Genomic DNA, 12,826 nt, shown 5'->3' on the forward strand with positions numbered 1-12,826 from the left:
CCGAGTGATGTATACAGAAAACATAAAATTCAACCCACTTATAAAGGTGTACCACAAAAAAAAAAAATCCATGAATGCATCTTCTTAAAGATTGTGCCAAGTGTAACCAGATAGAAATTTTACTGCTTCAAATGTAACTTTCCTTTCTAAAGAGGGACTAAAGTAGTATGGAATCAGATACGTGCTTTCCAAACGGAATGTTTATTCTGATTTCTCATTGTGCAATCTCAGCATGACTCAACAAAGGAAGATCCGCATAAATTATGGTATAAATTTTTACATGGGCAAATTATAAATGGATAAAGCATAAGGCTCTATGTGATATCTACAGAGTCATTAAAACTGGTATTTCTAGCAATAACCTACATTATATTAACCTGCCGGTTTTTCTTTACATTCCTCTTCAATATTTCCATACTGTTTTTATTTCAAAATCACAACACGTCAGTTTTTTTTAATGCATTCATAGCATTCGGACGAACACTCGTTTAGTCTGACAGCCAAATGATAGCTGAGCCAGCTGAATACAGTAGAGCAGATCTCTGCTGCCTGATATTCCAATATATCAAATCTCCAGCAGGTGGCTTTTACTGGATGTTTCATTTCTCACAAACTAACTGGTATTAGAAGATCTCTCTCCTCACTCCTGAAATATCTGTATCATTTAATATGGTATGTCTAGATTATTAAAGCATTACTTTAAATGCATGGATTTAAAATATTAATTTTCCATCGCTAATTTTATATGCTCTACTCCTAGCTCTTCGGAAGTCTGCTAAAAAACACAATGGCCTTAAGCTATTTTGATCATAAATAGAATATATTCTAGCACTTTGTTGCAAAGATAATCTGTACAGATTTAAAAACAATTAATTCCACATTATATGAAGCAGTGCACAAGGCTAATTTCTGAACAATTTATCAGACAAATATTTGGAAAAAACTCAAAATACCTCATACAAAGCGAGCATTCAAAGTCAGATGGATCCACAAGTTCACTGGGAATCTCTCTTGAAGCTTTAAAATTATCAAATGGCAAGGGCACAAATTCATCTAGTTTAGGAGAAAAATGGTAATTTTTTGATAACTATTATAAATATACTAAACACAATTTGCAGCTCCCTTCCAACTGTTTCACTTTTAGCAGGACTAAATTTTGACTAGTTCCAATAGCTGCAAAATATTCCTTCATTTCATCTTGGGAAATTAAAAGGTGGAATGATCAATAAATATCTTAGAACACCAACTCCTGATCAGAAAGGTGTCTGGGATGTTGCACATGCACACACTAGGGTAAATATTCAAGTGATCCTGATGCCTTCTGCTTGGCAACAGTAGTTACAAGCAATCATAGGATCAGAGCACTAGAGCCCATCATGCCGGTTCCTTTAAAACCTTGCATTTGTATGCACTTAATGTCTGATCCACTTGAATGTGCCTCACTCATCTCACACTGTCAATTCATCATTACAAATGCCAACCATTCAATTATCATGCAAAAAGCCCTATGAATTTGTCACACCTCATTTACGACATTTAAACACATGGTAGTTTTCTGTCTTATACTGTAAACACTTTCACAATCCACTGAATAAACTTGCAAATCTTCACCCACCCATTGCTTGATCTGAGGTACACAAAAAAGATGACTGTCCAAGTATGAAACTTTAAAAAGTAACTAAGGCAGAGAAGCACACCAAAATAGCGAACCTTTTTTTGCCATTTTGCTGGGGGTTTTGAAGCTCTGACAGATCTCGGTGTCATGTGATATCTTTCTCTTTTGGCTGCCATCAGTGAAACTAGGTGGAACTGTTTCAGCTGTCACAGAGGTTTCACCTGGTGTAGACTTGCACTTATTCAATATCGGACCTGATGCATTTGGCTCGGGTGTCAAAATTATGTTCACTTTGGAAAAAAGCTAGTAAGGAGAAAAATAAATAAAGTACATCACAATTTGAAATCCAAATTCATGTGGAGGCACATTTACACGTTTATAAGAACAACGGTCAAGGTTCCTTCCTACAGTCAAGATTCCTTCCTATAAATCCGTGGTATTAACGTACAAGTCATTATTTTATTCTGCTCAAACCAAAATTTCCTGCAAATACATCAGTTCATCTCCACAGAAAATCTGCAGAGGCTAAAATCAGGCTGATTTTAGTCAGATCATTAAACTACATGTACAATTTCACGTCAAGCATTTCTAAAACGCAACACTTTACATTACCTATCGCCAAGTGAAACTAACTAGACTTAACCCATCCAATCTAAACTTGGTCCAGAATAAAATTAACCACAGAAAATGAAGCACTCTGGGCATTACTGAAAAAAGTAGAATACAACATGTTATTTGCCGAGTCCGAACTTATTCAGTATCCTGTTTGCACTACAACTAGATTTGTGTTTGTAGTCACTTCCAAAAGTTAGAATGCATACCTCAGAAGGTCCAGCAACTGCATAGTCTCTGGCAATTGATGCAGAACTAAAAGTGCTGAGAAAGGTAGGTTTAGGTCTTATGCGAGATGATTGCGATCGCAAGTTGGTCGGTCGAGAATCCGGCATATTCTCCAAGACAGGAGAAAACATATCACATAAGAGCTAAGATAGAGATGAAAGTCAATATCTTATTAAATCATCCAATATGGACACACAATAAAAAAAGGTAGAATATTTTGAAAACATTTGGCCTGCCAATCACACTAGTCCGTTCGCATATGGAGGAAGGGAGCAATTATTAACCAAACAGATAAATGGACCATATAGCAAATTTATTTTTTCGCCAACTGAAAAAGAGAAATCATTTATAATCACATTCAATTTTTGTTCCGATTTTCATCTAATGTTAACTGACCAGTGAGCAGCATGGGTACATGTTAGTACACCTGTGCCTAACTGAGAATTTATTTGATTGAACAGGTTATAATAATCTTTATTAGTGTCACAAGTAGACCTACATTAACACAGCAATGAAGTTACTGAGAAAATCCCCTAGTCACCACACTCCGGTGGGAGGAAACCGGAGGGCCCGGAAGAAACCCACGCAGACACGGGGTAAAGTTGCAGACTCCGCACAGACAGTGACCCAAGCCAGGAATCGAACCCAGGTCCCTGGCGCTGAGAAGCAACAGTGCTAACCACTGTGCCACCCTAGGTTAAGAGTTAGGAGAACGCGACTTCCGGGTGCGGCGATGACCAGCTAAGTCGCACGTTTCGGCAGCTCCCGGTGGAACGGACCTTTGGGCTCATAATAAGAGTTCCAACGGCAATTTTAACGGCTAAAAGCACTGTGCGGTCAACCAGAAGGGAATCCCCCCTGGAAACGGATGGAAAAAGGAGAGGAAAGTGGCCGGATTGCGGTGGATCCTTTAGAGCAGCGGAAAGGAAGGCAAGCAAAACCCAAGATGGCGTCGGAAGGTGGCAGTTTAATATGGGGCCCTGAACAACACGAGTTTTTGAAACGCTGCGTGGAAGAGCTTAAAAAGGAGATGAAGAAGGAGCTGTTGGCCCCGATATTACAGGCGATTGAAGGGCTAAAAGATGAGCAAAAGACCCAGGAGCGGGAGCTTCGGGTCGTGAAAGCAAAGGCTGCCGAGAACGAGGACGATATACAGGGCCTGGTGGTGAAGACGGAGATGCACGAGGCACACCGTAAACGATGTGTGGAAAGGCTGGAGGTGCTGGAGAATAATGCGAGGAGGAAGAATTTAAGGATTCTTGGTCTTCCTGAAGGTGCAGAAGGGGCGGACGTCGGGGCATATGTGAGCACGATGCTGCACTCGTTAATGGGAGCGGAGGCCCCGACGGGTCCGTTGGAGGTGGAGGGAGCATACCGAGTGATGGCGCGAGGACCGAGAGCAGGAGAAAGTCCCAGAGCCATAGTGGTGAGATTCCTCTGTTTTAAGGACAGAGAGATGGTCCTCAGATGGGCAACGAAAACTCGGAGCAGTAGGTGGGAGAACGCGGTGATCCGCGTGTATCAAGACTGGAGTGCGGAGGTGGCGAGGAGGGCGAGCTTTAATCGGGCCAAGGCGGTGCTTCATAAAAAGATTAAATTTGGAATGCTGCAGCCGGCAAGACTGTGGGTCACATATCAAGGGAAGCACCACTACTTTGAAACGGCGGATGAGGCGTGGACATTTATTGTTGAAGAGAAATTGGAATAAGCGGGTTAATAAAAAAGAATGTTTGAGACAAAGTGGTGGGGCGAATATGGGGGGTGAAGAGGGGGGAAAAAGGGTGGACTTGGAGATAGGGGAGGAAAAAGAACGGCGTCCACCCTGGAGAATGGACATGGGACTAATGGCGGATGAGGGGGTGTGTCTAAGGGTGAGGGGGTGTACTGAAAAGTACTTGGAACTCAATGACAATGGGGAGGTCCAGGTGGGAGTGGTCTGGGAGGCGCTGAAGGCAGTGGTTAGAGGGGAGCTGATATCAATCAGGGCACATAAAGGAAAGCAGGAGAGTAGGGAACGGGAGCGGTTGCTGCAAGAACTTCTGAGGGTGGACAGGCAATATGCGGAGGCACCGGAGGAGGGACTGTAGAGGGAAAGGCAAAGGCTACACGTAGAATTTGATTTGCTGACAACGGGTACTGCAGAGGCACAGTGGAGGAAGGCACAGGGTGTACAGTACGAATATGGGGAGAAGGCGAGCAGGTTGCTGGCCCACCAATTGAGGAAAAGGGGAGCAGCGAGGGAAATAGGGGGAGTGAGGGATGAGGAGGGAGAGATGGAGCGGGGAGAGGAGAGAGTGAATGGAGTGTTCAAGGCATTCTATGAAAGATTATATGAAGCTCACCCCCCGGGTGGGAAGGAGAGAATGATGTGTTTTCTGGACCAGCTGGAATTTCCTAAGGTGGAGGAGCAGGAGAGGGTGGGACTGGGAACACAGATCGAAATGGAGGAAGTAGTGAAAGGAATTAGGAGCATGCAGGCGGGGAAGGCCCGGGACCGGATGGATTCCCAGTTGAATTTTACAGGAAATATGTGGACTTGCTCGCCCCGCTACTGAGGAGAACCTTTAATGAGGCAAGGGAAAGGGGACAGCTGCCCCCGACTATGTCAGAAGCAACGATATCGCTTCTCCTAAAGAAGGAAAAAGACCCGCTGCAATGCGGGTCCTATAGGCCTATTTCCCTCCTGAACGTAGACGCTAAGATTCTGGCCAAGGGAATGGCAATGAGGATAGAGGATTGTGTCCCGGGGGTGGTCCATGAGGACCAAACTGGGTTTGTGAAGGGGAGACAGCTGAATACGAATATACGGAGGCTGCTAGGGGTAATGATGATGCCCCCACCAGAGGGGGAAGCGGAGATAGTGGTGGCGATGGATGCCGAGAAAGCATTTGATAGAGTGGAGTGGGATTATTTGTGGGAGGTGTTGAGGAGATTTGGCTTTGGAGAGGAGTATATTAGATGGGTACAGCTGCTGTATAGGGCCCCGATGGCGAGCGTGGTCACGAATGGACGGGGGTCTGCGTATTTTCGGCTCCATAGAGGGACGAGGCAGGGATGTCCTCTGTCCCCATTATTGTTTGCACTGGCGATTGAGCCCCTGGCAATAGCATTGAGGGGTTCCAGGAAGTGGAGGGGAGTACTCAGGGGAGGAGAAGAACACCGGGTATCTCTGTATGCGGACGATTTGTTGTTGTATGTGGCGGACCCGGCGGAGGGGATGCCAGAGATAATGCGGATACTTGGGGAGTTTGGAGAATTTTCAGGATATAAACTGAACATGGGGAAAAGTGAGTTATTTGTGGTGCACCCGGGGGAGCAGAGCAGAGAAATAGAGGACTTACCGCTGAGGAAGGTAACAAGGGACTTGTTCGCTACTTGGGGATCCAGATAGCCAAGAATTGGTGTACATTGCATAGGTTAAATTTAACGCGGTTGGTGGAACAGATGGAGGAGGACTTCAAGAGATGGGACATGGGGCGAAATTCTCCCCCAACGGCGGGATGCCCGCCGACTGGCGCCAAAGCCGGCGCAAATCAGACGGGCATCGCGCCGGCAAAAAGGTGCGGAAGTCTCCGCATCTTTGGCGGCCTAGCCCCAACATTGAGGGGCTAGGCCGACGCCGGAGGGATTTCCGCCCCGCCAGCTGGCGGAAATGGAGTTTGTTGCCCCGCCAGCTGGCGCGGAAATGCGGCGCATGCGCGGGAGCGTCAGCGGCCGCTGTCAGTTTCCCCGCGCATGCGCGGGAGCGTCAGCGGCCGCTGAAAGTTTCCCGCGCATGCGCAGTGGGGAGAGTCTCTTCCGCCTCCGCCATGGTGGAGGCCGTGGCAGTGGCGGAAGGGAAAGAGTGCCCCCACGGCACAGGCCCGCCCGCGGATCGGTGGGCCCCGATCGCGGGCCAGGCCACCGTGGGGGCACCCCCCGGGGTCAGATCGCCCCGCGCCCCCCCCCAGGACCCCGGAGCCCGCCCACGCTGCCTGGTCCCGCCGGTAAATACCAGGTTTGATTTACGTCGGCGGGACAGGCAATTCCTGGGCGGGACTTCGGCCCATCCGGGCCGGAGAATCCAGCGGGGGGTCCCGCCAACCGGCGCGGCTGGATTCCCGCCCCCGCCCAATCTCCGGGAGCGGAGACTTCGGCGGGGGCGGGGGCGGGATTCACGGCGGCCAACGGCCATTCTCCGACCCGGCGGGGGGTCGGAGAATGACGCCCATGGTATTCCTGTCACTGGCAGGGAGGGTGCAGGCGGTTAAAACGGTGGTCCTCCCGAGATTCCTCTTTGTGTTTCAGTGCCTCCCGGTGGTGATCACGAAGGCTTTTTTCAAAAGGATTGAGAAGAGTATCATGAGTTTTGTGTGGGCCGGGAAGACCCCGAGAGTGAGGAAGGGATTTTTGCAGCGTAGTAGGGATAGGGGGGGGCTGGCACTACCGTCCCAAGTGAGTAAGTACTACTGGGCCGCCAATATCTCAATGGTATGTAAGTGGATGGGAGAAGAGGAGGGAGCGGCGTGGAAGAGATTGGAGAGGGCGTCCTGCAGGGGGACTAGCCTACAAGCTATGGTGACGGCGCCGTTGCCGTTCTCACCGAAGAAATACACCACAAGCCCGGTGGTGGTGGCTACTCTGAAAATCTGGGGGCAGTGGAGACGGCATAGGGGAAAGACGGGAGCCTCGGTGTGGTCCCCGATAAGAAATAACCATAGGTTTGCTCCGGGGAGAATGGATGGGGGATTTGGAACATGGCAAAGAGCAGGAGTAACACAATTGAGAGATCTGTTTGTAGATGGGACGTTTGCAAGTCTGGGAGCGCTGACCGAAAAATATGGGTTGCCCCAAGGGAATGCATTCCGGTATATGCAACTGAGGGCTTTTGCGAGGCAACAGGTGAGGGAATTCCCGCAGCTCCCGACGCAGGAGGTGCAGGACAGAGTGATCTCAAAGACATGGGTGGGGGACGGTAAGGTATCAGACATATATAGGGAAATGAGGGACGAGGGGGAGATTATGGTAGATGAGCTGAAAGGGAAATGGGAAGAAGAGCTGGGGGAGGAGATTGAGGAGGGGCTGTGGGCTGATGCCCTGAGTAGGGTAAACTCATCGGCCTCGTGTGCCAGGCTAAGCCTGATACAATTGAAGGTGTTACACAGGGCGCATATGACTGGAGCACGGCTCAGTAAATTTTTTGGAGTAGAGGATAGGTGTGCGAGATGCTCGAGAAGCCCAGCAAACCACACCCACATGTTCTGGTCATGTCTGGCACTACAGGGGTTTTGGGTGGGGGTGACAAAGGTGCTTTCGAAGGTGGTGGGGGTCCAGGTCGAACCAAGCTGGGGGTTGGCTATATTCGGGGTTGCAGGAGAGCCGGGAGTGCAGGAGGCGAAAGAGGCTGATGTTTTGGCCTTTGCGTCCCTAGTAGCCCGGCGCAGGATACTGTTGATGTTTAAGGAAGCCAAGCCCCCGGGTGTGGAGACCTGGATAAATGATATGGCAGGGTTTATTAAGCTGGAACGGATTAAGTTCGTCCTAAGGGGATCGGCTCAAGGGTTCACCAGGCGGTGGCAACCGTTCGTCGAATACCTCACAGAAAGATAGAGGGAATGGGAAAGAAGAAGACAGCAGCAGCAACCCAGGGGGGGTGGGGGGGGGGGGGGGGAGGAACCAGAAGGACTCTCAGGGATGTTAGTGTATAAGTATAATATGTATAGGTTGTTGTTATAGGTAATTGTATACTGGACTGCTGAATTGTATTTTTGGAGAGTATTTATTTGGGACAAGGCAGTTGCCATTTAGTTTTGTTTTTTAATTTTGATGTTGTTTAGATATTATTTTATTTCTTGTTTAAAAAACTGGCCATTGTTATTTATATTACTGTGTAAAAGATACACAATGTACTGTAATGGTTGGCCAAAAATTTTGAATAAAATATATATTTTTTTTTTAAAAGAGTCAGGAGAACAAACATAAATTACCTTTTGTGCTTTGAGTTTTACGGAATTCCAATCTGGTCTCAAAGCAATGCAGTATAAATATTCCTTTAAAGCTTCTTCAGTTCTACCTATTTTGACAAGGGCTTGAGCTTTCCAAAAATGTCCCTATCAAGAAAACAGGGACAGAAATAACTGAACAATCTGGTGTGGGCAGGGTCAATTCTGCCATTTAATAATACATGCATTTTTTTTTGGTTTGGCTTAAAAATCTAACGACGCATTTATTACCTTTGTCTTTAGTGGTTTGAGTGTGCATGCTACATCACCATCACATAGTGCTTCCTCATGATTTCCTGTAGTTATATGTAGCTCGGCACGGTAACACCGCATCAAGTAGTCATGAGGTACTGAGGAAATATACGGAGGATAAAATGTTTTAATGTCAAATTAAATATGGTTGACCCATATCAGTTCTTCAACAGCATTTAATAATTTGACTTGCACATCTTACAGCTGGTAAGTTTCCTGTGCATATTCTAAGATGCTCTGATCTTTCATTCTTTGGTATTAATGCAGGCAATTGTAAAGTGTGTCTCAAGTCTAACCACTGGTTTTTGAATAAGCTACTTTTTCCATAAACGACAACTGTAGTTATTTTTCTCATCATTAAAAGGCCCGATACATTCTATTTGGAATGCGGGCAATATGCATCCTCCTCTAGCCAGGATAGTGCAAGCTACCAGATTCTTATATTACAACAATTCATTTTCTGGGCAGTTTAGGTCAGTTGGTTGGCTAGCTGGTTCATGATGCACAAAGAGCCTAACAGCACAGGTTCAATTCCTGTACCGGATGAGGGTATTCATGAAGGCTCCAACTTCTCAACCTTGTTCCTTGCCAGAGGTGTGGTGATCCACCATCATAGAACATACAGTGCAGGAGGCCATTCAGCCCATCGAGACTGCACCAACCCACTTAAGCCCTCACTTCCAACCTGTCCCCGTAACCCAATAATCCCTCCTAACCTTTTTGGTAACTAAGGGCAATTTATCATGCCCAATCCACCTAACCTGCACCTGTGGGAGGAAACCGGAGCACCCGGAGGAAACCCACGCAGACACGGGGAGAACATGCAGACTCCGTACATGCAGTGACCCAGCGGGGAATCGAATCCAGGACCCTGGCGCTGTGAAGCCACAGTGCTATCCACTTGTGCTACCGTGCTGCCCATCAGTCGGCTCTCCCCCTCAAAGGAGAAAGCAGCCTATGGTCATCTGGGACTATGGCAATGTTTTGTTTTTTTTAAATTGTGGAAAACAACTCCTCTCTCTCTCTCTCTCTCCCCACCCCCACCCCCCACTCAAAAACCTGGTAAGTAAATGTCTAGAGCAAAGCAAAAATTACATTTATGAACATATTTTGTAATTTGATATTTGGAAGTGGGAATTTCAGTAAAGAGAAACTTAAGTTAAGCAGAACTGCCTGCTGGGGACAAAGTTTAAATACTATAGCCTGTGCTACCAAGTTGTAGTAGCTAGCATTTAGGATTGAAAACTGCATGCAGATTAAAAGTTTAATAAAACAAAATTATCTTATCTTCAGAAATTGTCAAGAAACAGAAACCCTATCATATTATTTAAAGCTGCAAAAATATAGCATTGTCAACTCACAATGCCCAAATTTCAAGCACAGGATTCTAATGCATGAAATTATAACCATGCACTTCCGAAGTCTAGAACATATGACGTACTACAACGAAATGTTATCAATTTGGACATCTAAATAACAGCGCTAGATTCTTTGAAAAAAAGTGCAACTTTTAGTGATGTGTGCAAAATGTTGGTCAGCTGTTTATAAATGTGTTCAAAATGGGCTGTTGCACAAATATTTACAAGTAGATATCATCCAGTTAAAAATTAAACCAACTATATTTCCCAGAAAGCAGCTTGTGTGCTTAATCCTGATTAAACAGTGCTCAGAACTAACTCTGGATATGGGGAGGAGTAGTGGCATTGTCACTGGACTAGTAAACCAGAGACCCAGGTTCAAATCCCGCCACGGCAGATGGTGAAATTTGCATTCAATAAATCAATTCAATAAAAATCTGGAATTAAAAGTCGAATGATGACCATGAAACCATTGCTGATTGTCGTAAAAACCCATCCAGTTTCCTTAGGGAAGGAAATCTGTCGTCCTTACCTAATCTGGTTTACACGTGACTCCAGGACGACAGCAATGTTTGACTCTTCACTGCCCCCTCGAGGGCACTAAGGGATAGCATTAAATGCTGGCATGGCCTGCAACGCCCATGAACGAATAAAAACGAAAACTGGCTGCAATTTATTCTATTTTAAAAATATAGAATTTTGTAAACATTTTATAAAATTCATGATCGGCAGGAAAATACCCATGGTGGCATTCAAATAGCACTTGAAACTTTCTTCAGCAAGCTCATCTTCGGATCTCACCGACATGAGCTCATGACAACCCCACTTATTATAGATAGTGTGAAGTTCATCAAGAAACATTTCACTAAAGAGTGACTTAAATTATAAACTTAGTTTTCAGTTCCTATATCGATAAGAGTTTAATCTCCTTTTTGGAGATCTCTCCCCTGGTCTGCTTCTGACCAGGAGCATTCCCGAACATAATCATGCCATCACAGGTGCTTCCGTCTTCAGCTGCCAAGGTCCCAAACTCTCTCCCTAAACCTCATCTGTCCTTCCTCCTTCACGATGCTGCTTAAAACCTGTCCCTGCCCAAGCTTTTTGGCCAGATGCCCTAATAACGCCCTGATGTGGCTTGGTGTCAAATGTTTGCTTTGTAACGCTCCTGTGGGTGTGTGATTACCTTAAATACACGATATAAATACAATTTGCTGGCGCTGCTATTTCAGCCAGTTACATAAGTGAAAGCAGAAGTAGGTCACTCGGGTTTAATTGACCTATTCCAGATCCGGAACGCCACAAGTCAATCACTCCCCAGGCCTTACCCAGAAACAGAGCCCGCTCGCAGAGTCCCAGGGCAGCAGAGTAATCCCCGCTCCTCAGCAACCCGGCCGCCTCCAGCTGCAGCCGCCGGCAGCTGCACTCGGACGGGAACCATTTCTCCAACAAGTTGCACAGAACCACATTGAGCCTGAAGTTCGGTTCGGGAGAGACCCCGCTCCCGGCCTCAGGGCGCACGGACACCGGCAGCTGGCAGAGTTGACACTGGCTCACCGCCTCCTCCTCCACACACCTGCGGCAGAAAGTGTGCCCGCACGGCAGCGACACGGGCTCGAAGAGCAGCTCCAGGCAGGCTGGACAGCTCAGCGGGTCCGAGGGTGCCTCCTCCCCGGCGCCAGTCCCGGCCTGCTCCCCGGGACTCCCAGCTGGAGGCCGGAGCCGGCGGGTGGCCTGCGGCCTCGGCAGCGCCTCTTTCACGCGGATGTTGGCGGCGATGCAGTCCAGCAGGTGCTGCAGGTTCTCGGGCCGCAGGCGGTCCAGATCCGCGGCGCTCTGGTAGGCCTCGAAGGCCTCTGTGAAGCGGCCGCAGCGGGCCAGAGCGTCGGCCTTGTTCAGGTAGAGATGCCGCTGAGGGCCCAGCTCCAGCAGCTGGCACTCGTAGATATCGGCCGCCAGCTCGTAGTTCAGCGCCCGGAAAGCCTCGTCCGCCATTTCCAACATCTCGGCTGGAGCCTCCATCGCCCGGAACCACCGAGGCCCAGCCGACGAGGGAGGGAGAGGACAGAGCAGCGGGCCCGAGTCGCTGCTGCCAGCCCAGAACAACCACCCACTCCCGCTGCCCGCCTGTGCTTCTAAGTCCGGTCTCCGCCCCTCTCACCCAGTCATTGGGCCTCCACCCGTCCGCCACTCAGGACATTATATAACCGAGTGAGGCCGAGCAGCTGTTGTATAAAAACACGGAGCTGACAGCCCGCCCAGGGCGTTAAAATTAGAACATTTCGTTTCGATCAGATTTATTTATGAAATAAAGGGTTGGCTTTTCGGAGCCTTTTTCACCTCCAAATGACAGACGAAACCACCGAGTAACTGGTATCGGTTTCCAGGAAAAAGGGCTGGAAATCTGAAATGAAAACACAATGTTGCTTTTCCAAATAACTTGATAAAGACTGCACTGGGTTAGCCCCCGTACTAATTAATAACAGTGAACCAGGTTCGGCTGTGCCTGCTCCCTTGCTCTTAAACGGGCACAATAAATAAAATAACCTAAAAAAATAAACTTCCACTTCACAAAATTGAACTATAAATCTATATTTATAATATAAATCAGAAGGCGAAATACTGTGGATGCTGGAAATCTGAAATAAAAATAACCCAGAATACTCAGCAGCTTGGGCAACACCTGTCCAGGGAGAAACAGAATTTGTGTTTCAGGTGGCTGAAGGTCATCCACCTGAAGGCTCAACTCTTTAACTTCTGACAAGTGTAAGTGAGCCGCATTG

General features: G+C 47.4%; 1 protein-coding gene across 3 annotated transcripts in view; it reads right to left on the bottom strand.

Annotated features, from left to right (window-relative positions):
* LOC140391757 (LON peptidase N-terminal domain and RING finger protein 2-like) overlaps positions 1-12,529 on the bottom strand; it is a 54,321-nt gene extending 41,792 nt beyond the window's left edge. Inside the window, exons 1-6 of one of the 3 annotated variants that reach the window (XM_072476597.1) lie at positions 12,384-12,529; positions 8,668-8,786; positions 8,422-8,544; positions 2,437-2,598; positions 1,711-1,918; positions 954-1,053 (exon numbers count right to left, since the gene is read on the bottom strand). In XM_072476597.1, the coding sequence (XP_072332698.1) occupies positions 954-1,053; positions 1,711-1,918; positions 2,437-2,598; positions 8,422-8,544; positions 8,668-8,769 (695 nt within the window). In that variant the 5' untranslated portion in view covers positions 8,770-8,786; positions 12,384-12,529. Of the gene's footprint in view, positions 1-953; positions 1,054-1,710; positions 1,919-2,436; positions 2,599-8,421; positions 8,545-8,667; positions 8,787-11,371; positions 12,332-12,383 lie in introns of those variants that run through there. The other 2 variants (XM_072476595.1, XM_072476596.1) reach the window with 2 other exon arrangements.
* Between the last annotated feature and the right edge of the window lie 297 nt (positions 12,530-12,826).

Source organism: Scyliorhinus torazame, chromosome 15, assembly GCF_047496885.1.
Source record: "Scyliorhinus torazame isolate Kashiwa2021f chromosome 15, sScyTor2.1, whole genome shotgun sequence".
NCBI lineage: Eukaryota > Metazoa > Chordata > Chondrichthyes > Carcharhiniformes > Scyliorhinidae > Scyliorhinus > Scyliorhinus torazame.